The sequence below is a fragment of the Rhynchophorus ferrugineus genome, unplaced genomic scaffold (genome assembly GCF_030347505.1).
Source record: "Rhynchophorus ferrugineus isolate W39M unplaced genomic scaffold, kcgeb_rfMv2 rfM9, whole genome shotgun sequence".
Lineage (NCBI taxonomy): Eukaryota > Metazoa > Arthropoda > Insecta > Coleoptera > Curculionidae > Rhynchophorus > Rhynchophorus ferrugineus.
In genome coordinates, this window is record NW_027472588.1 from 1,464,160 (window position 1) to 1,486,915 (window position 22,756).

Here is a 22,756-nt window from a genome sequence, read left to right on the forward strand (position 1 = left end):
TATATACGATCTAGCATCTAAAAATTGCTCAATATCTACAAAATCACTTGCGTAATAGTGAGCCAGTGTATAACTCAATAATGTTATCAATACGTATAGTTGGTCTTGGATTATTCTTGAGCGTTGTTAGTGGAAAAAATGTTAAAATACGTAAGTTATTTTATTTATAAAAAAAACATTTAATAAATTTTGAGCCTTTTATTTTATAAAATCATAATTTTCCTAATACGATTTACTCATCGTTATAAACAGTCAAAACTGCTATTGTCTATAAAAGAAAAACTAAAAAATAATAAGAATATAGGAGCTGTGAAATAATTTTAAGTTTTTTCTTGAAAATTATTATTTTCTTGGGTACATTTTTTGAAAACTTTCGGTCTTAGTGACAATATCTCATAATTCATAAACAGTCAATATTGCTATTGTCTATAAAAGAAAAGAATGACAAATAATAAGAATATAGGAATTGGAAATTTATTTGAAAGTTTTTTTTGGAAAATCATAATTTTCTTGGGTACATTTTTTGAAAACTATTGTTCTTAGTGACGATATCTCATAATTAACAAACTGTTAAAATTGCTATTGTCTATAAAAGAAAAATTTAAAAAATAATAAGAATAGAGGAACTATTGCATAATTTTAAAGGTTATTTTTTGTAAAATCATAATTTTCTTGGGTACATTTTTTGAAAAGTATTGTTCTTAGTGAAAATATTCAGTGATTTATAAACAATTAAAATTTCTATTGTCCATAATAGAAAAATAATTAACAATATATAAGAATATGATAACTGAAATAGTTTTAAATTTTTTTGTAAGATCATAATTTTCTTGGGTACATTTCTTGAAAAGTATTGTTACTATAATATATCATTATTTATAAAAAATTAAAATTTAACATTACATTTATTAACAGAAAAAATATATAATACCTATAAAAAACTTTGACCGTGAATTAATTTTAAAGGACATTTTAATCGTAATTTTCTTGTATATACTTTTTATATATTAAAATTATTGTTCATTAAATCGTTGTATGAATTTTATGTCAGATCATTTGAAACAATACCTCTTTTTATCAAAAATTCTACTGATGTTCCAAAACTTTCCTATTAACCTGATCTATCCCCGCCGGAGTTCTATCTCTTCACTATACTTAAAAATATGCTTTCGGTATGTAGTTTTAAACTGATAGAAGGTATAGGAACTCTTTCTAGTTTAGTAACATGTAGAAAGTTCCGGAAAAAGACTAGGTAAAAGTTTGACATACATATTTTTTTCATATACATATTTAAAAGAAAATTTTGACCAATCAAAATAATAGGCTTTTTAATTCAATTAATTCAATTTATGTTTATTGTTGCCTTTATGTATCACATACACAAATTCTCCCATATAATGGTTGTAATATATTTATATTATTTAGTCAGAAACAGTAACTTTTTTAATAGTTTTTTCATTATTTTGAAAATAATTGGAAAAACTCAACTTATTTAAAATTTCGATTTTTTACGTTGCTTATAGTTAAATTTTCATGCAAATTTCAAACATTAATCAATGACATACGTGTCGTTTTGATCGATTATCTTTCTGAACTTGCAGTCAGACCAAGTACATTTTACAAACAACTTTGGAAGCCAGTTTTAATAATTAAGGAATGTTTGAAGAGACAAGAACAAGTGGTATTTGGCTGGGCGAGGTCCGGATGATAGGGTGGATATATCAAAACTTTCCAGCTAATCTTTTTCAACTTTTATCTTCGTCAGATTAGCGTTATCATAGTAAAAAACATCGTATTTTCCTTTACCATACAATAATACTAAACACCTACAGTGGCATCAATGAATTTTTGCAACAGTTTATGAAGCATCTCCATGCTTTTTTCTTGATGTTCTAGATATAATATTGTCGTACGTGAATTATATTTAATAACTGGTATTCATTCGTGTCAAAAATTGTTCAGTTTCGGTTCACAACGATTCATAAATCGAATAATGCATGTATAACTCTAGAATCTCCATTTTCAAGGTGAAATAACTTTAGACTGATCAAACGAATAAGACTTCTGTTATATTGAGAATATTCTACTACCTATAAAATGCGCTATAGTATTAGAAAACACCGAAATTACTTCACCGATCTTAAATCCTGACGTTTTTTGAAGAAATACATTGTAACTGTTCTTAAAAATAATGCTTTTGTCATGTTTTAGCCAAGGGTTTACCGACTTGCTATAGGAATGATCCAAACCTCAACCAATGTATGGTAGAAGCGACCGATAAGATCCGACCAATGCTCAGGGCCGGTATTCCTGAATTAAAAATCCCGTCGCTGGAACCCTTCAACTTACCCCAAGTCGATTTGCAACAGGGATCCCAAGCTTTGAACTTCAGAGCGACACTGAACGACGTCGTTATCCACGGACTGACCAACTACAAGTTCTCTCGGTTTGAGTAAGTATCAAATTCGTGGATTAGTACTTAGATACCCGCTTAAAACCTTATGAGACTTTCAAGGAATATTGCAGGACTGTATTTCTTCTCTTCAAACGTTGTTTCAATAACCGCTGTTATTCTGATTTACTGAATAAAAAATGAATATACTTTTAAGGTGTTCTATAGTATACGGTGGGCAGAGTAGGGTTTTCTATTTAGTAATTTTCATGTAGATTGGGTTGAGAATTGCACAATGTAACCGACCATATTTATAGCAAATTCGCTGTCCGTAAATCTTCAGAACAGTGTCCCAGCAAAGTATTTCTCTTAAGTTATTTATCATTTGAAAATAATTGATTTCTTCTTAAAATGTTTGCAAATTAAATAAGTAAAATAAAAGCTACACGCAAATAATTCTTATCTGGCTCAAAATTCGAACGGAAAAAATAAAATATTGACACGAAATCGTTGTTGTTTCTATTTATTGTTTTCCAGTATTTGGTTTTATTGGAAGCCAAATTCACTGCCTTTAAGTCTTCGAAACAAGTGCCAACAACTTGTTATTCTTAAGTTGGCATTGTCATGCGCTTTTGGAAACCACAGATTTGTTTCTTCTTCAGATTTCTGCAAACTAAAGAAGTAAAATAAAAACTGTACCATAACTGTTATTTGGTTAAAAATTCGAACAGAAAAAATATGATATTAACACAAAATCTTCAAAATTACTCTTAATAATTATATCGTACACATTAATAGTCTATATAAATATAATTGTATTTTGTTCAGTAAAATGCTTCCTGTTTAACAAATATTAAATATTACTTTAATTATAGTAATTATTTTATTTTTCAAAAAAAAATAAAATTAACTAATAATCGTAAACTGTAATTATAAATAAAATATTTTAATTAGTTATATTATTTAATTTTTAATTTTACTTAAATTTTTGATGACAAGTAAGAATACTAATGATAATTATCAACAAAACATGAAATATAATACAATAATATAACTCGATTCTCATGTTTCATAAAAATCTGACAAGATCGGAGTCAAACTTAAATAATTATACTTAATAAACTGAAAGTATTTGATATGAGATCAAAGAGATTTGGCCGGTCAATTTATCAGTCATTTATAAGGATTATTTGGACTTGAGATGCAAATATTGGGATGCATCCGACTCCACCGAAACAAGATTCTTCGACTAATTACCAATGCTTATCGCTACGTAACCAACGAAGAGCTGCACGATAACCTAAAAATCAGATGAATATACGAAGTGATCCAAGATTTTGCCTTAAAATATAAAATCAACTTACAAAACAGCAATGTGGAAGCAACATAGATATTGGACCACGTCCAGGATATCAGAAGTTTGAAGCAAATCAAACTACACGAACTTGTATAAAATGTATAAATGTTATTAATAACCGTAGCTTAAGCTTAATTTAAATTAAATTTTGGGTGTATTTAACCCGCATTCGTCTTGTTTGTGATACAATTGAAATATAAATGAAATGAAAATGGTAATGAATTAAATAAAATATTCTTAAATATAAGAAAACGTTTAAACATTCTTAAGATAAGCAACTACAATTACCAATTACAATTGTTACCTTCAATGAAGAATAATTCAAGAAAGATTTGATGGAATGGATGGGTACTTCCTGGTCGATCCACAGAAACACTACCAAATAATACAACGTGTCGCAAAAGTTTCGCTATCATTTTGATTGCCTATAACTTTGCTCAAAGAAAAGATAAGTAAGTTTGGTTTTCATAGAAAGGTTACTTGGTCTTTACATTTTTCTTTCGGTATAATTGAAGAATTATATCCGCCAAATGGTAACCGCGATTATGAGATTGACACCCTGCAATATATGAGGATGAATTCCTTCAATTTCGTGACGAATATTGTCTTTAAGATGTTGAATCGTTTGAGGCTTATTCATATAAACTTTTGATTTTAAAATACCCCATAAGAAAAAGTCTGGTGCTAGTAAGTCCGGATATCTGGCTGAGGAATTAGTCTTCGTGGCAAAACATCTTTCAATAATTGAATTGTTGAACGAACTGTGTCTGCTGTTGTCCCATCTTGCTGAAACCACAGTCCACTAGTCCTTGCTCTTCCATTTCAGGCACAAAAAAATTTCGAATCATGTCTTGGTACTGTTCAGCAGTAGCAGTAACTGCAACACCATGGTCATTTTCAAAAAAAATAGGGACCAATGATGTTTCCAGCATGAATACCACACCATACAGTTGTTTTTAGTGGATGCAATGATGTTGCATGAATTAATTGAGGATTGTGTGTTCCCCAAAACCGACTGTTCTGTTTATTGACGTGGCCACTAAGAAAAAATGGGCTTCATCTTCTTCAAAAAAAAAATCTTCAGTTTCACCAAACAGCGTTAGGATTGCATTTTTTAGCAATTTTTAGATTGAGTGAATTTTGTACGCAAACATTTTCAAATCAGTTTTCAAAATTCCTTAAAGTGTGCGCAGAAATATGTAACTGGGAACCACGTCTCCGAATTGATGTTTCTAGAGACTCTGAAACACTATCACACACCAGAGCCTCATTTTCTGCGTTACGAGACATTTATTGTCTTCCAGAACGAGGCCTATCTGCTGTCGTACTGTACTGTCGAAAATTCGTATGTAAACGATAAATTGTGGTTTTGCGAGGCATTAGACGATTAGAATATTTTTGATGAAATTTTCGGCGTTCCGAGTGTCAATAATGGAACGATTATTTTCAATAAATATTGTCATTATTTCTGCTCGTTCTTGTGGCTTCTTCATAATAAAATTTGGACGTCAGAATCACGCGACAGAATGGTTAAAGCGAAACTGAACTAAACGTCACATAACCAAGATGACGCGCATTCAAAATAGTAGCGGGATTTTTGCCCCATCTATTATAAGACTAATGCGTTCCTGTTTTTAGTTTCGATGTCAAGAATTTGCAGTTCTTTTGTGAAGCCCATCTTGATAGCATCCAGCTTAACGGTAATTACAATGTCACTGGAAGAATCCTCATAGCTCCTATTGTTGGAAATGGCAAATTCGTAGCTAAAATTGGTAAATATTAATGTTTACATCCATTATCATTAATTGTGATTCTAGCATACTATTTGAGAGAAATTTGGTTCAATTATCATCAGTACTACTTGCAATGACACGCTTGTTGTTGATTTATTCACACACTTTTCATTGACATTATTTTACCCATGTTTCTAGACTCTGCTGATGCTGTAGTTTACCAGAAATATGAAATAGGCGACATAAAAGGTAACAAACACATTATTCCCGTCTTCACCAACAGTTCCATAAACGTTAGCGGACCAAAAGCCGTCTTGGATGGATTATTCGATGGTAACAAAGAACTAAGTACGGCCTCAACTCGATATACGTTAGCAAGACACTCGAAATAACGTTCGTACTTTTTGTAGACGATATTACCAACAAGGCCATCAGTGACAATGTCGATGAGCTCTTCGAAGACTTGAAGCCAGTGGTCGAAGAAACCATCACGAGAATCATGGAAGATCTCTTGTTGAAACATTTAACCGCAAATATCCCTTATGATCAATTATATCCTGTTAAACCATAATATGTGTTTATGTCGTTTCTTACCAACCATCCTTGGCCTTGTTTAAAGTAATATCTGAATATTTATCATTCTTACAACTTTTGAGTTCTATAGGTATTTGGATATCAAGGTATATCAGTTTCTTAAAACAAGTTTTGTTAATATTTATTATTGATGGGGATTATTTCTTTAATATTGTATTTCAATACACATACAGTGGGACAATAGTAAGCGATGCGATGCGATGCGGATGTTGCAGTTTCAGGTGCATATTGTAAATAAATTTACATTTGTTTATTACATTACAATACTGACTGGATGTAATATGCTTTCTAAACTTGGAATTTATAGTATTTACTTCTTTTGTTCTGAGAGACGTCATTTGAAAACATGCATTTTATTTATGAATAGTAGATAGAAAATGTTCTGAAGGCAGATCCTGATGGATAAAGAAACTATTCAAAGGTTTAGGGTACGGCTCAATAAGGAGTTTGACAGCACAATTTTAAAGGTTCGTTCTTTTATTTTAAATCACGATACGAAATACACGGCAACCGATTTCCCATATTTACAATTTGTTCATCCGAATAGCCAATAACCTTTCTTTATAGTTCAGGATGACTCTGACTATATATTTTAGGAACACTATATGCTTTATGATGACTTGATAATATTTTAATTTAGCTTTGTTTTTAATTTAGTTGCATATGGTTGTTACTTTATTGATTGAAAACAATTAAAAAAAGTCCATCTGTCAATTATTTGTCAACAAATTTCTGTGTCACTTTTGAAAAGGTAAAAACCTCTCCGTATTTTTTTTTATTTGTACAAACCTTATCCTGTCAATAACGAACCCAAAATATCTTTTTATAGGAGCGTTATCTTTTCATCATCAGTTTTAGAAATTTTCTCCACTCTACTTTCTATTAGAAGAAACATGTTTAGAAAATATAATATGCTTTGCTCATCCAACCTATTTTTACACATTTTTAATAATTATGTTATCTGTAAATATATTAAAACGCAAAATAAGACAGTTCTAACTATTTCGAAAAATCAGTATATTAATGGTTTCGTTCAAATTAGATTACTATCGACTATCGTACTAAAAATTCAACAAGTTGTCACTTATTTTTCTTAAGACAACATAGTTTATAGTAAACTAGAGGTTTGTGTTTTTATCCATATAAGTGTATATGAGATTAATTTGAATCTGTTTACTTGTGAAGAAAATAAGACATATTTTTTTTATTAATCCCTTAGAACTTCACCAATCTGCCCCTGGGCAATAAGTATTATTATATGCTTTCAGTTATATAATGTAATTATCCTTACATGTAGAAGATCGCTTCTGTAAGTGATCTACTGTACTAGCTTATAATCTAAATATTATCCTAACTTATTCTAAAGACTATTCTAACTCATTCTAGAGATAACTATATCTCACTCTATATGTTTATTAATCAGTTCGTATGGTAGTTTGCGTTCGAGCCTACGCACTTCACTGTCGTCGCGCATATTTAACTGTTTGACAAATGCATTGGGATACACTAACAGTTTTTCAGGGTACTTCGCACTAACACTTGGAATCACACTCGTTATGGGTTCTGATGGGATATCGCGCCGAATCAGTTTGTTGGGCAAGTAATGTGGGACATCGACGATGACTGGCAACATTTTATTCTGGGACCTCTGGAGGATCTATGTTAGATTTGCTGGTAGTACCCCACAGTTCAATACCATTGGTCCAAATAGGCCTAAATATTGACTGATGACTTATGAAAATGAAGTTGGAGGTTTCTTGTGGCTGATATTGAATTCTCGTGTGATGATAAAACCGCTGTATCGTCAGCATATGTTGCAACAGTAGTGTTTCTTGAGGTCGGTAGGTCAGCTGTAATACAATAGATATAACAATGGGCCAAGAATACTGCCCTGCGAAACACCTGAATATATTGGATGTCGATCAGTGTATTCGACTAGACAAATTGATATTGGTTTGGGAATCGTTCTGTAGTTACTCGAAGCATTCTTTTGTATAGTTAAGTGGATTTCGAACAAAACTCTCGCAGCTGAAGCTGCAAGATCACAAAAAGTGAATTATAAGTGGTGAAAAATGGCACAAGCAGACAAGTTTAGGGAGTAAAGCCACAAAACGCTAACTGAAGTTACTATGAACTAACTTACTGTATTAGAATTTGAACAGAAGCTTGCATTTTAGAGTGAACAGTCACAGAACAGTGAAAGGCGGATTGCAGCAGCTCTGTTTCTCAGCCATATATTATTAGAATTTGCAATGAACAAAACTTACAGGGTATTGACATTTGGGTAAAAATAGTGTTATTCAGAAGACCATACACTGGCAAATAATTTTACACAAATACTACAAACAATTTTATAATTGTATAAGCTGTGTAGGGGGGACAACAACCACATGTATCCCATTAGTTATATGAAGACTGTGTATTCAAAGTTATAAGGCCTTGTGTTTACGTTAAGACTGAATGTTGTGATAAGTGAGACATCTGGAGATAAGGGTTTACTTTATGGTTTATGTTTGGTTAGGGCATATATGATTTAAAAACACAATATCGTTTGATATCATCGTTCAACAGGTCGTTCTTTCCTTGAAATTAAATAGCTTTTAAAGTGAAATAAAAGGTTTTATTATTTTAAACGAAATTGATTCCGTTTCTGTTACCCTCTGATTATTATCTATGGTGTCAATAATACTAGGGAAAAAGTAGGCCCTGAAAAAGTTAAATAACCCTTAAAATATAAACTAACCAACAAAAATTTCCTTATTTTAATAGTATAAGATAACATATCAGAAAACCATAGAAGGTTCAGTATCTATCGAGAAACTGACCATTAACGAAGACATAGAAAGGACAGTGAACCACATGATGAAACCCTACAGTTAAAAGACACCGTTCACTTCAAAATATCTGTTTATTTAAATTTTAACACTGCCCGGTACTGAGGGAGAGAGAAGGTCACCTGGTTTCTAAACATCCGCCTATAAAGCTAAATCACAATTGTTTACAAACGCTAATTAAATGAAATCATCTAAGTAGACAGGCGCATCGAATGACATAATGATGCTGTTCGGTTTTGGTTTGTTGGTTTGTCTTGTTGCAAGTGGAGAAAGTGCCAAACAAACTCATAGGTTACGTAAGTAGTTTTTCTTTCTTTTAGTGACGCGTCTTAGAAGGGATTAAGTGCGATACAGATGGATTCAACAGTATTTGATGATTTTAGATCAGTTTTTCAGAAGTTAAGTTTTAGTTTTTGCATTTCCACTCTTTCGAAACAGTATTACTATAGGCATTGTTGAGTTCTGTTTTTTGTCACTTTTGTAGAAGCAGTTTTATGGTATTTGGATAATTCTTGTTAATATTCGTAATGTGTCTCCGTCAGTTAACTTTGGGCTTCACTCACTATTCCTCTGCTTGTTGTTTTACTATATTTTTTATGTGGTGTCATTGCCGTCAATACTGTCGCTTGTTTTAACTGTTACTAGACAAAACGTACAATATACTGAAATAAACTAGAAGATTGGGCTGTTAATATGGTTAAAACAAAGATTTGTAATATTTAATGCTGTAGCTGACATTTCAACTCACTTATTTTTTTAACTTAAACATACATGAACTTAATATTTAGCAATATTTAAAAAAAACAAGAGTTCAAACGTTGAAAATTATTGTTTTATGGTACTATTTAGCATCCTAATATTGATATAGTGAAGAAATTTCAATCCATATCGAGGCCAAACTCTTTATATTTACTTCGAGGTTTGAAATAAATGTCTATAATCACATTCTAATAACAAAATATATGTAGAAATATAACAAATCATGTGGAATAACTAATTTTAATCGCTCCTAACCAATTATTTTTAAATTCTAATTTCTAATTAATCTTTTTCATCATCACCTAGTAGTTCTGGATTCAAGAATGTAATAATAGTAAATTATGACATATGCAACATTTCTTACTCCTAACATATTTTTATTCACTTCTCATTAGATTTTAATGACCGATAAGGCGTCTGAATTATCAAAGTTTGTTCAAGTAATTAAGTTAGAACAGATATAATATTTATAACATATCTAATAAAATATATAAATAAATATATGTTTTATATGTCTAAAAATATATAGAGTGCTCTAAAATTAAGCAAAATTTAAATTAAATAGGCAACTAATCTAAAATAAATTTGCCTATTGTTGCAATAGTCGCAGGTTCGAATCCTGCTGAGGCATGGTCGTAAATTTATGTTCGTGATAGTTCTAGGCAAGAGTGTAAAATCCGACAAGGAAAATGATCCCAGTCACGCCAGTAACCAGGCTGGGTAAGACCGGATGTCTTCTGGGATTATTTATAAAGTTGGTCACTCGCCAGTCGGTAGGCTTAATGCTGAGGACCGTGGTTCGGGGCCCACGTTAAACTTTAGGCCCAGTCCAGATAAACCCATAGTTGGTAAAAGGAGACTTTAAAATATATATATAAAAAAAAGATAAATTTAATAAGGTGAACTCAATTGGTAACACAAATTTTTGGTACTTTTTTCTGGAAATTTTTGTTCGAAATCGTCGTTTTCAATTTCACCTTTTATGTGCTTTTGGTATCACCTGTTCACAGTTTCATAATACAGCTTCATACTGGGCGTTATTCTAAAAAATAAATCAATAGAAACATTGAATAGTAAACTGTGACTTTCTTTTCAGCTCCATCGTTTCCTCAATGTCACAGAAGCGATCCTCAACTTTCTGCATGCCTCCTAGATGCAACTGAAAAAGTCAGAGACCAGATAGGTAGGTTCACTGTGATAAACTTAAATCTAAAGGACAATTATATTAGAGTGATAGAAATGTATAACGTGAATTAATTATAAAGCCATTTTTTTTGTTTGGAAGGTAGTTCCTACACATGTCCATCGTTTTTAGATAAAATGATGAAAATTTGTCTTAATATAAATTATTAATAATTAGCAACAAAGGCAACAAACCAGTTTGAAATAAAAGAAAAACATATTTACTCCTAAAGAAACTATATTTCTTTTAGATATACACGTATATTACAACAAAATTATTTTTTCGTCCTTTTATTTATTGTACTAGCTATATAATAAGCGAAGACGCAATTTCCAAAAGGTCTGAGTCGTCAACTTTATTAGAGTCGTGTTTTAATAACCGTGAGAATATTTAATGTTCAAGAACGAATTCTAATGCTATCTGTTAAAAATTAATCTTGGATGATGATCTCCCTCTTTGGATTGTGTCTAGCATCATGAATCACTTTTATCCACTCATCAGGCTTTTTCCAAGTGCCTTAGATTTTATATAAAAAGACAAGAGGCCACTACCACTTTGATTCGACACTAAGGTGGGGCAAAAGACCTGCTACCATTTTGATTGCACGTCATTTTGTTTATGTGACCTTTAGCTCAGTTTTGCTTTAACCATTGTGTTGTGTAGACGTCCAAATTTTATTGTGGATAAATTTACGCCACGAGAACAAGTAGAAATAGTGACAATATTTATTGATAATATTCGTTCCATTATTGCCACTCAGTGGAAATTGTGTCAGTGGTAGCGGGACCTTTGCCCTGCCCATGAGAGTCATGAGTATCTGCAAAGGCTTTTAACTGTGTAAAATACAGTTTAAAAATAAACATTAAACTTAGTGTATTTCTTATTGCGTGTACTACAACGATCACATAATGCAGTTCTTTAGTAGTTCTCTTGTAAGCTTTGAACATTGTTTATCATTGCAATGTGTCAATATATTTCTATGAAGATTGTGTATTATTACTACAATAACACTTACTACATTACACAATAATTATATAATTGTTACCCAACATTTTATGCAAACATAACTTTACCCTAAGAGACACTGTTATTTTATTGAACTTTATGTCGCACTAGATGAAAAATAATAAAAATATATTCACGAAACTTATGAAATTTTAGCCAAGGGCGTACCTGAATTAAGAATCCCCAAGTTCGAGCCGTTTGTCCTACCCGAGGTGGTACTGCAACAGGGTACCCAGTCGTTGAATTTCAAGGCAATCCTGAAGAACATCGTCATACACGGCCTGTCCAAGTATAAATTCACTAGATTCGAGTAAGTTTTAACAGGCGGTCACTAGTCGACAAAAATAATTGCGCTTGTTTACTTGTAATCAGTAAGGTCGTACTAATTACCGTCATTACGGTGAAAATGTTTTTTTAATTTGTCATATTATTAAGCAATAAGCGACAAGCAACATTCATGGTATTTTTCTTTTAATTTTTTTCTGGTTCTATGTTCTATGAACATATGTATATATTAGAGTCATTTCTGTTTTTACAATGGAACCATACTATCGCGAAGGATGCAATTTATTTTCATTTCATTCTCATATAATTTTTTAACATGAAAAATAATTTTCGGTTTCTTTAATGCGCAATGATGTCTCCAGTACACCATGTGGAAAATGTCTATGGGTGCTATGGTTACCTGGTGTACTTGTTGAGTATTATTTTCACTCCAAATTCAGCACAGTGACTAGTTTATATAATTATTTAACATAAAAAAAACATAAAATTCATTAAATATTCACTACTACAGTTTTTTTAAAGTTGTTATAATATTATTATCTCCATAATAGTTTATGAATGTTTATCAAGTAGACATTCTTAAACAGATTTTTTGTTTTATAGTTTAGCAATGCTCAGTAATATGGATTTCTATAGACTTATAACAAAACAGCCAATGACTAAAGTTATTTTAAATTCATACAAAATCGAAAACCTTTTAATGAATCTAAAATTCCTGAGAAAACCTTATTGAACAACTCAGGGTCTAACCAATAAAATAACAACTTTCGCGCATTTATGCAACTTAAATCATATAGATCAAAATTCTAATTTTATTAGAGCTAATTTTTTAACACCTTATAAAACTTTATGTCTTCGTTTTAAAATAAACTCCAACTTCTAAACATTTTTCAGCCAGTGATCACTGGAGGCGAGATCTGGACTATACCGTTGGTAACAATGCAATTCACAAGAAACGCAATTTGTTCAAAAATGATTTTTCAATCACTTTACTCTAGCTGTTTTAGTAAATACTCTTACTACTATATATTGTTTACTAAATATTTTTACGTTTAATACTTTTAAACCACTTTTGGTATTGGTTTTAGAACGTACCTTGGTAGATACTTTTGTTTTGAAAAATTTTAAATGAAGACGAATATTTTTAACCAAAAACCGTTTTAGTTTTGACGTCCCCAACCTACAATTCTTCTGCGATGCTAACATCCCGTCACTGAAGCTCGAAGGAGATTACGATGTTAACGGAAGGATCCTGATAGCTCCCATAGTGGGCAAAGGAAGATTCACCGCCAATGTCGGTAAGCTGAAACTCTGTCGAATCTTTTCTGGTCACAATAATGATGCTGACGTTGTTGTTGTAGATTCCTGCGATATCAAAATGTATCAAAAGTGTCGAGAGGGTGAAATCAACGGAGAGAACCACATCATACCTTATTTCACCAACAGTACCATTGAGGTCAGCGGACCCATGGCTCATCTGGATGGACTGTTTAATGGAAATAAAGAATTAAGTGAGTAACTAAAGAATTATGTACAGGGAATGGACAAAATAATTTGAACACCTGACGTATACACCATATTTTTTTGTTAATATCGTATTGAGCCACCATTTGTTCTTAAAAAAGTTTTTAAAATATCTTAAAATATTATTCAATTACTTCATTGATGTTGACGATGAAAATTTAGTTCTCACCCTCATAATGTTATTTTATTTTCTTCAGTTCTTAGTTGTTGGCATTCCTTTCGCAATTTTCTTTTTTTTTGCAGTTTTTCCCGAATTGTAATTCAAGTAAATAAAAAACGAAAAGCTTTCTTAACAATATAAAACTATATTTTCAATAAGTACAAAAAACCAATAAATAGTTTATTTTAACATTTCCAGACGACGTAACGAACAAGGCCATCAACGATAACGTCAACGAACTCTTCGGGGAACTGAAACCGGTCCTGGAAGAGACGATAACCCGCATCATGGAGGACCTGCTCCTCAAGCACATCGCCAAGAATATCCCTTACGACTATTTGTACCCGAAATAACAATAAATATCGTTCACACAACTACTTAGGAAACAGTTCTTCTATGGAGAAGCGCGCAAATACCCTCCCGATAAACTCCAGCACTGTCTTGCCGATGGTCTGCTCCACGGTGGGTCTCAGATCGTTCAACAGCTCCTCCATGTTCGCGTTCAGTATCCTGTTGGTCTGTTCGGTCAGTTCCGGGTTGTTACGGAACAGCTCGTAGAAGTGGAAGTTGGGCTTGCCGAAATTAATGTCCTCTATGACGATTTCGGACAGTTTCAGATGCTGTTTGTCCTGGTTGAAGTAACGTTCACCGTTCACGGTAGCTATCACACGACAATCAGCTGGAAAAGGGATTCGTTTAATTAAAAATAACTAAAAAACAGTCTTACTTACTAATATTTCCGTCAGCTGGTCCCGAACCGTCCAAATTAAAGAACAAAACCTTCCCGAAGATCGAATAATGGGCCTTGATCCGTATATGCGGGAAGGTCAGGTCGAATTTGATCTTGTTCTGGTCCAGGTTGATGTCAAATCGTCTAATTACGAATTTGTCAGCGTCGTATATTTCGACGTTCTGTAAATATACGAAAATATTAGAAAACATTTTAATTTTTTCGACATTTGAGGTATATTATCGGCTACATTTTTAAACTTTGCTAATATTAACATTGGACACGTCTCGGGTAAGGTCAAATTTTACGATACAGTCTTCCGAGTAAGGTGACATGAGTTGAGACAACAAAAATGGTTCAAAGAAATCGAAAATTACATAATATCCGCTGTATATACTAAAATTTAAGAAACTAACACTGAATATAATAACTATTCTAACTTATAATTGATATATGCCGATTTAGTCATCAATAATTCTAGTCTAAATATTTAAAAAAATCGATTTTTGACGATTAACATGATATCTCAAGTTCAATTTTAGTCTCTTTTTTGCCAACGAGGGTTTATCTGGAGGGGGGCTCCAAACCACTGTCCTCGGCATTAAGCCTACCGACTGGCGAGTGACCAACTTAGAAATCATCCCAGAAAACATACGGTCTTATCCAGCCTGGTTACTGGCGTGACTGGGATCATTTTCCTCGTCGGATTTTGCACTCTTGCCTAGGATAATCATAAATATTAAATCACAAACATAAATTTCCGCCCGTGCCCCAGCACGATTCGAACCCGCGACTATCGCAACAATAGGTGGACCGTCCTGTCGCCTTTACCACTGCGCCAACCAAGTCGGCTATTTGCAATTTAGGGTGGGCCTTCTCTATAAATTCTTCTATCACAGTATTTAAAAAAATTGAATTTACTTTTTTGTCTAGAAAATTTCTGCTTTTTTTTCAGCAGTAATTTGGCGAGAAACTGTATCTAAAACAGTAGTTTCATAAAAAAGGCGTTTATGGTTTCGTTTTTAGATTTTAGTTTTCGAAATAATTTAAATTTTTAAATAGTTTTTTTTAATGGACTATTCTTAAAAGATTAAGTTTTGAAAATATTGTAAAAAGAAACGACTAAAATAACGGCTTAAGGGTAGCTAAAAAGTATTTAATCAGAAAAAAGCACACTCTGTATGTTTATAACTTCTAGTTTTTGAATGACATCTTATTCTAAAAGACGATTGTTTCTATATGCTTTTATTTTGGATTATAATTTGTCATAATTTCATCATTAACTGTTGTTATGGAACAAATTGTCATTATGATTCTAATTTAGTCTCAATAAGATATAAATTGGACTTGCGTCTGTTTTGATTCGCAAAACTTGGAAAGTAGTCAATCATCTGAGTGCGACATACCAATCATTTTGTAAGATTTAAAAAAATAAAATTACTCAGGAAAGGTAAGTATAAACATTTTATTTGACTAATGACTATATATCTATGATACTGTTATTTTAATAATTTGTAAAATAAAAAAATTGGAAAAGTAAATATCATACAAAATGCGGTATTGAGTTAATTAGTTTTATTTGGATACTATACATTATAAATCATTATATATAAAAAAAATAATAAAGCAAGAAATTATAATAAGTCCGAGTATACATTTTTATATTATAAAAACTGAATTTCTATTGGAAATAGAAACAACACTTAGTTTGTGATCGGTATTGATTAGCATTCCTGCTTTATGTGAAGAAATCTATTAGTGATCACTCTCTATATTTGAGTTTCGAACTTTTGAGGGGATGTTTTGGTTTAAATATTTGAAAAAAATCGATTTTAACGCATGTTTCCAAAGTTGGGGTAGTACTAGCAAATCTAATAAATAATAAATAATAAAATCTAAAAAAAAACTAAAATAGATATCCTCCAGAGTTTCCAGAATAAAGTGTTGCGAGTCATCATCCATGCTACATATTACGTGTCCAACAAATTGATTCAGCGCGATATCCCCATAGAACCCATAACGAGTCTGATTCGGAGTGTTAGTAAGAAGTACTCTGAAGGACTATTAGTGCATCCCAATGCACTCGCCAAAGAGTTAAATGTGCGCGATGACGATTGAGATTGTTGGCGTTCTAGGAGATTAATAAAGAAAATGTTTCCAAAGTTTAGGAAATTAGAAATAGGAAGGAAATTATACATTTTTGTCAGATCTACTGGCTGCGTACTTTAGCTTACTTAGTAACTTAGTAACTAAAGCAACTGGAACAGCTTGCTTTGTTGACAGAACATACAGATTATGTTAATATTGAATTATGATTAACTAAATTACCTGTCTGAATTACCTTGCCTAACATTTTGTTACAAACTTTAAACGCTTTTTTCACCAATATTAGTTTTGCCCTATGCAACGTAATATCTCAAAATCTACTGAAAATTCTATTTATATATTCCACTATATTCTTGAAAATAGATTATGGAATTATTTCTTTATGTTTAAAAAAGTTAAAATAAACAATGTTTTCAAACCGTCTTTATATGGTCAAAAAAACTATTTTCCTTCCAAGGTCCGGACTATAGAAACGTCTTCATCAGTCAGGATTTTTATAAATATGTCGAACATGATGTATCTTTTTGGTTCCTTCTTCCACTTCTTTCAGTTCTGAGATATCTAAAGCCTCTAAAACTTCTAGACCAGAAATTTTCCTTAAAAAATATACCAGTTATTCGCATTGGCAACGAAATACAGGCTTCACTCACTGAACTCAAGGTCTTAAGAGCAAAAAACAGCTTATAGGTGATACAGAAATTGATAAATAATAGTTTGAAGACATTTATATGGCTTGGAAAGTATATAATATAATGAAGCATGATTAGTACACAAATTGATAGAAAACAACACTGGAAACATTTATTGCTTCCTTGCTGACCAGGCGTAGAAAAAGTGTTTTCTATGGTATAATTTAACCGATGATAAAAGGTGTTTATTTAAATTAGATTATCCCAGAAATTGAATATTAAATAACTAGATTAATGGATAATCAACAACGGATAATGAATCATGAAGAGCTTAAAATATATGAAGGTCCCTCTTTTGAAAATCACCAATGTTGCCATGATGTTTCCTAATTTTCCAAATAAGCAAAACATATTGTTCTATCGATTCAAGCTCGCTGCACTGTCAAAAGGCGAATAAAAACATGGTTAAATCTAATTGCCTTAACAAATAACTAGAAAATTACTTAAAAACACTATATAATTGGGTATATTTGGTGACACAAACATTAAATAACCAAGAACAGTGAAAATGGTTAATGTTTTATAAATAAGTAAAAGCATATTACAATAAACATCGACCAATATCAATGATCTGTAAACTATTACGAGGCCTTACCTCAAATTTCGCGATAAATCCTGCCCCGGCATCGATGCCCACCTCGGGCAATACCAGCGGATCCATCTTCGGCAGCCTAAACTCGGGAATGCCCGTCTTCAGGTGCGGCTTGACCAGCTGGATGGCTTTGAGGATGCATGTCGAGAACTCCACGTCGCTTTGGTGGCATTTCTCTACGTAGCTGGCTGGAAAAAATCCGTCCTCATTAACCGACCAATTAATATTCGACTCGTCTCTCGTCGTTATTGGCCAATTAAAAGAAATAATTATTATTATGGCTATATCGGCGTTGCCCAACTCGTATATGATGTGTGGCGTTGCGACTGACGAGTGTTTTTAGTCAACAAGGGTCGAATGCGGACTGAAAATGGGCCGGCGATGAAGGTGCTCGACGGTATTAAGTAACGAATTAACATTGACATTGATAACGAAGCCCGGTAATTAGAATGCAAGCGGCGCCGTGTGTTCCGATACGCGTTCGAACACAAAAAAATTTCGGAAAATTCAGGACGAGCCTCGCGAACAGTTTTAACGCAACACTTTGCTCGAATCACCAAGGTGATCTCGTTGAAATGCAATTCGGTCGATCATCATTGACCTGGACATTCGTTACCATCGTTAATTAAGTACACCCAATGTTCATGTTTAAGCTGAATAATATATATTAGTGTTGGGAACTATCGACTGAAATTTACTATCGACTGTTTGGTAATTGACTACTCCTTACTATCGACTGTTTCACTTGGTATTTTTGGTTCGACTGATTTTACTACTTTTTATCAGTGACTGTTTCAGTCGTGTACTTTTAGTTACTATTTTAGGTTCTACTAGTTTCATTGGACTGATTTTTAACGTTCTGGCTCTGACGTGTTCGCCGCGATCTTGTCAAAAATGTATCCAATTAATGCTTACCTAGATGTATATGTAATATATATAGTTTTATAACTTTTTTGGTAATTTGCTTGTAAATAACAATATATTGTATATTAATATAGCAGCATTTTGGAACGATATTGTTCAAGATTGTTAACGTAATAGGGTAAAAAGATTAAAATTGGTAATGATAAATAGTAAAATAATTTTACTGTTTTTATGACAATAAAGGTAATATTTCGATTACCCTCTCAATTTTTGTTAAAAAATATTTCCGTTCAAAAATAAATAAAACCTTTACATCATTTCATGGATTAGTTTTTTTTCTATAATTAGGTATATGTTTAATTTTTATATAGTATTGGGCATCTTTAGATTTTAGGTTTTGTTTAAATTCTACTGTATTGTCTATATTTATTATAGTATATTATTTAAAAATAGTAATTAACACATTAAAATGCGATAAAACATTTGCGGGGATTATTGCATTCCATAGAAATATTCCATTATTTTCACAGATCCATAGAACATTCAAATATAAAAGTAATTCTACTTCGTTTAATATTAAATTATAAATTGCATGTTAATAGTGTTCAGTAATTTTATTTTTCCTTTTATTTTTTAAAGTTTACTACGTGAAGGAATATGTACATCTCCATCTCGCTTATATTACCGTTGGAAAATATAAACAATTAACTGCCCCAAGCAATTATCTCCGTCCTTTCCTCTGTCACAATTTATACAGGAAAGGATTCGTACATCTTCGTCTGACATCACCAATTGAAAAAAACACTCTAACCGTGCATTTGACTGAAAAGTTTATTAGTGCTAGTTTTTTAACTATCGACTGTTTCGACGGTTTTCAATCGATAGTTCCCAACGCTAATTTATACATTACATTGTTACTAGTCGTTTCCAACTAACTTGAAATTTGTCTTTACAATAATTTATCTATATATAATCTTCGTATATATATCTAGGAAAACCCATCGGTCAGATCTAAGTCTCTGGTGTAATAATGCTTAGGTATTAACACAGCTTTTTTCTATTAAATGTAGCTCACTACACTAGACTACACAAGATCAAATGGTTTGCTTCCTCTGAGTCTGTGTCCTTCGCTGGTGTTATCCAAAATTGTAACACTTCTATATTGATATGATAATGAAGTCTTTTCCGATTCTATCTCTATTTTCTGAGCGACAGTCGAATCTGTATGCCTTAGTGTAAGTTATCACCTACAATACCTCTCAGGACTTTTTCTAGAAAACGTGTTCTGTATTTATATTAATTTTCCTGGAATATCCATATAATTGAATTCCCTATGTCCACATAGGTTTCCGTATTTGCTTATATAATAGAAATTTATTATGTACTGATAATTGTGATTTTCTGAAAATTTTTCCGCACTCGAACACCAATCCTTGGTGTAACATCAATCATTGGCACATCATCAAATAAATAATCTAACGTCCAAATAATATCACCAAAATCTAAACCATCTAGTAGAAGCTGTAAGAATCTATTAGCATGTATCCGTTTTCCACTATTATCATTATTTTTTCCAAACTACTACATCAGGATGGCTTTCTACCTCTACATATATATTTATGGAACCCAACAATAATTTATTTACGTAATAGTCAAGACCAAATATATAAATCGACCAAAAATCAAAAGTTTTTCAACATTCAACATCATCTGAAGAAGGTAAGCGCAACAAGAGTTAACCAAGCATTCCAAAAGAAACGAATAGATAAATACGTGTATAACCCATATACTTCTTATTTCCTTTGATTATAATAAATAAATTTGCTTTTTGCAACTTATGGGTCATATATCAATAATAAAGTGATGAAAATACTCGGTTATTAGCTAATCGCTGTAAACTAGTCACTTACATCCTTCCACAGAAAATAATTGCAATCTCTTAGCTTCAAAATGTGAAAATATACGTTCACCATTTGTGGTACCGGATATGTTCACCATATATGGGATATGTTGCTCTATCTAGTTGATACCCAAGCTTCTACACATTCAAACAATTGAATTCAATAACAAAATAGTCAGTGACTCTATAACGTTCACAAATGATTCTAGAGATTCCTCATAGCCTATTAACTTTACCAAAAGGTCAATTTTTCTGGTTTTAAATATGTCCTAACGTAAACTTGATGTTGTTAACATTTGTTGTCACCACAATATAATAATAACAACATACGCTGGCACAATTCATTTGATGATATATTACCTTTGTATTTGTATTGTAATATTCATTAAAACTATACTATTTTAAATGAGAAACATATGTATTTATTTTTGAAATAATACAATAAAAATAAAATATTTATATTTTCCGAAATAAAATAAAAGTGGCAACATGTAAAAAAATAATTTACTTAATTACATTGTTTATAACTATAATTAAAACCAATAGGATAAAAGAGTCGTTATTGCAACTCCTTCATTCATTGCATATTATTATATTTAAATTATTTATTATATTCATTGCATAATTCATTATATTTATATTTAAAATTTCAAATAAACATTTTTTTTAGAAAATAGGTTGCCTCAAAAAACTTTAATTAATTTAAACAATCAAAATATGTAATTAAAAGTTTCAGTGTTTCTTAAAACTAATTAATATATTTTCTATCAAAAATAATTTATAAATTAAAACTAATAAATAAATAAAAAGATAAAGAAATTTTAAAATACGGTCAGAAATTCTTAAACTAAATAAAAAATTTAATATTTTTAAGGTACTTTTAACAAAACTGGTCTTTTTAACAAGCTTTTTTGGAATACTCACGAAACTTTTTAACTCTAGCTGCTGAAGACAGAACCACCACACAACCGAGACCGATCAGTATTCCTTGAATCGTCATCGTCGCTATACTGTTTTGGGTGGCAAGTACCCGGGAACACTGAAAACCACCACCAAAGCGCCTTTGGTTCTTATAGCTGAACAATTGTGGGGTCTCTGAAAATTGTGTGGTCTTCAAAAATCGCTGCTTTGTATATATGTAAATGCCACAAGGTGTCAAGGTTTTCGCACTGGTGGTAACCGTTATTTTTTAACGTAACGTAAAGTTACGGGGCCTAAGCTCTATATAAAATGTCTACTAAAGCGTTGGTAATGGAAAATTCTATTAATATTGGATTAGTTTTGTAAGATTTGATCTGAAATGCTTTTTATTTCGGAGGAAAAATGGATATAACTGGTCAATATGAATATCGATACTGTCTGATTATTATCAAGTAATATTGAGTACAAAACCTGTTATTGGTGCAGCAGATATAATCTATATAATTATCATTTATTGAAATTTCCTGTAAGTATTACAATTAAGTGTAATTAGCTCGAGATTAATGGAATTTCGTCTAAAAACGTTAACGGTTATCCTCGCTAAAACTCCCCACGGCCAATACTGAGTAATATATTGCAATTTCAATTTATATTCAGATTGGCTCTGGTCGTCTACACATTTGGTCGGTAATGTGTTATTTTATTGATTATTCTACATGACCGTTTTTGGTTTAAATGATCATGTGGGACAGGAAAAGTGATTCGATATAAACAAAAGCCGCGGTATCGAAACCATCAATATTCCCATTAGTGATGATCAAAATTCCTATTGTCCAAAATAGAATAGTATGCGCATTATTATTTTCGACTTTTATTGTCATGTCAATTGGATAACTTGTCACTTTGGCTTACAGATATGCTTCAACTTCAACAATAATTCCTTCATTTGAACCAAACCTTCTTACCTGGAGCTTTCTTTTGGGGTCTTATAAGATCCAGTAGTCACTAGGTGTCAAGTCTGGATCATACATTTGGTAGAAAAGTAATTCGTTCAGTTAGGTTTTACCTTTTGTTTTGAAAGTGGCAAAAGTTGTTTCACTAAAATCACTATAATCGTTAATCTACTTC

The 22,756-nt window shown here is 31.7% G+C and overlaps 2 protein-coding genes across 2 annotated transcripts; one reads left to right on the forward strand and one right to left on the reverse strand.

Annotated features, from left to right (window-relative positions):
- Positions 1–14,200, forward strand: LOC143202680 (uncharacterized). The gene is made up of 11 exons (XM_076414353.1): positions 1–150; positions 2,212–2,452; positions 5,388–5,521; positions 5,681–5,830; positions 5,893–6,050; positions 9,110–9,206; positions 10,766–10,852; positions 12,014–12,167; positions 13,307–13,440; positions 13,504–13,653; positions 14,025–14,200. The coding sequence occupies exons 1-11, from the start codon at positions 81–83 to the stop codon at positions 14,177–14,179; spliced, it is 1,530 nt and encodes a 509-aa protein (XP_076270468.1). The 5' UTR covers positions 1–80; the 3' UTR covers positions 14,180–14,200.
- Positions 13,952–21,812, reverse strand: LOC143202469 (protein takeout). Its single transcript, XM_076414031.1, has 4 exons — positions 21,632–21,812; positions 17,947–18,131; positions 14,558–14,738; positions 13,952–14,505 (listed from the first exon to the last, which is right to left on the reverse strand). Exons 1-4 carry the CDS (start codon positions 21,705–21,707, stop codon positions 14,201–14,203), a joined length of 747 nt encoding a protein of 248 aa, XP_076270146.1. The 5' UTR covers positions 21,708–21,812; the 3' UTR covers positions 13,952–14,200.
- Positions 21,813–22,756: the final 944 nt, after the last annotated feature.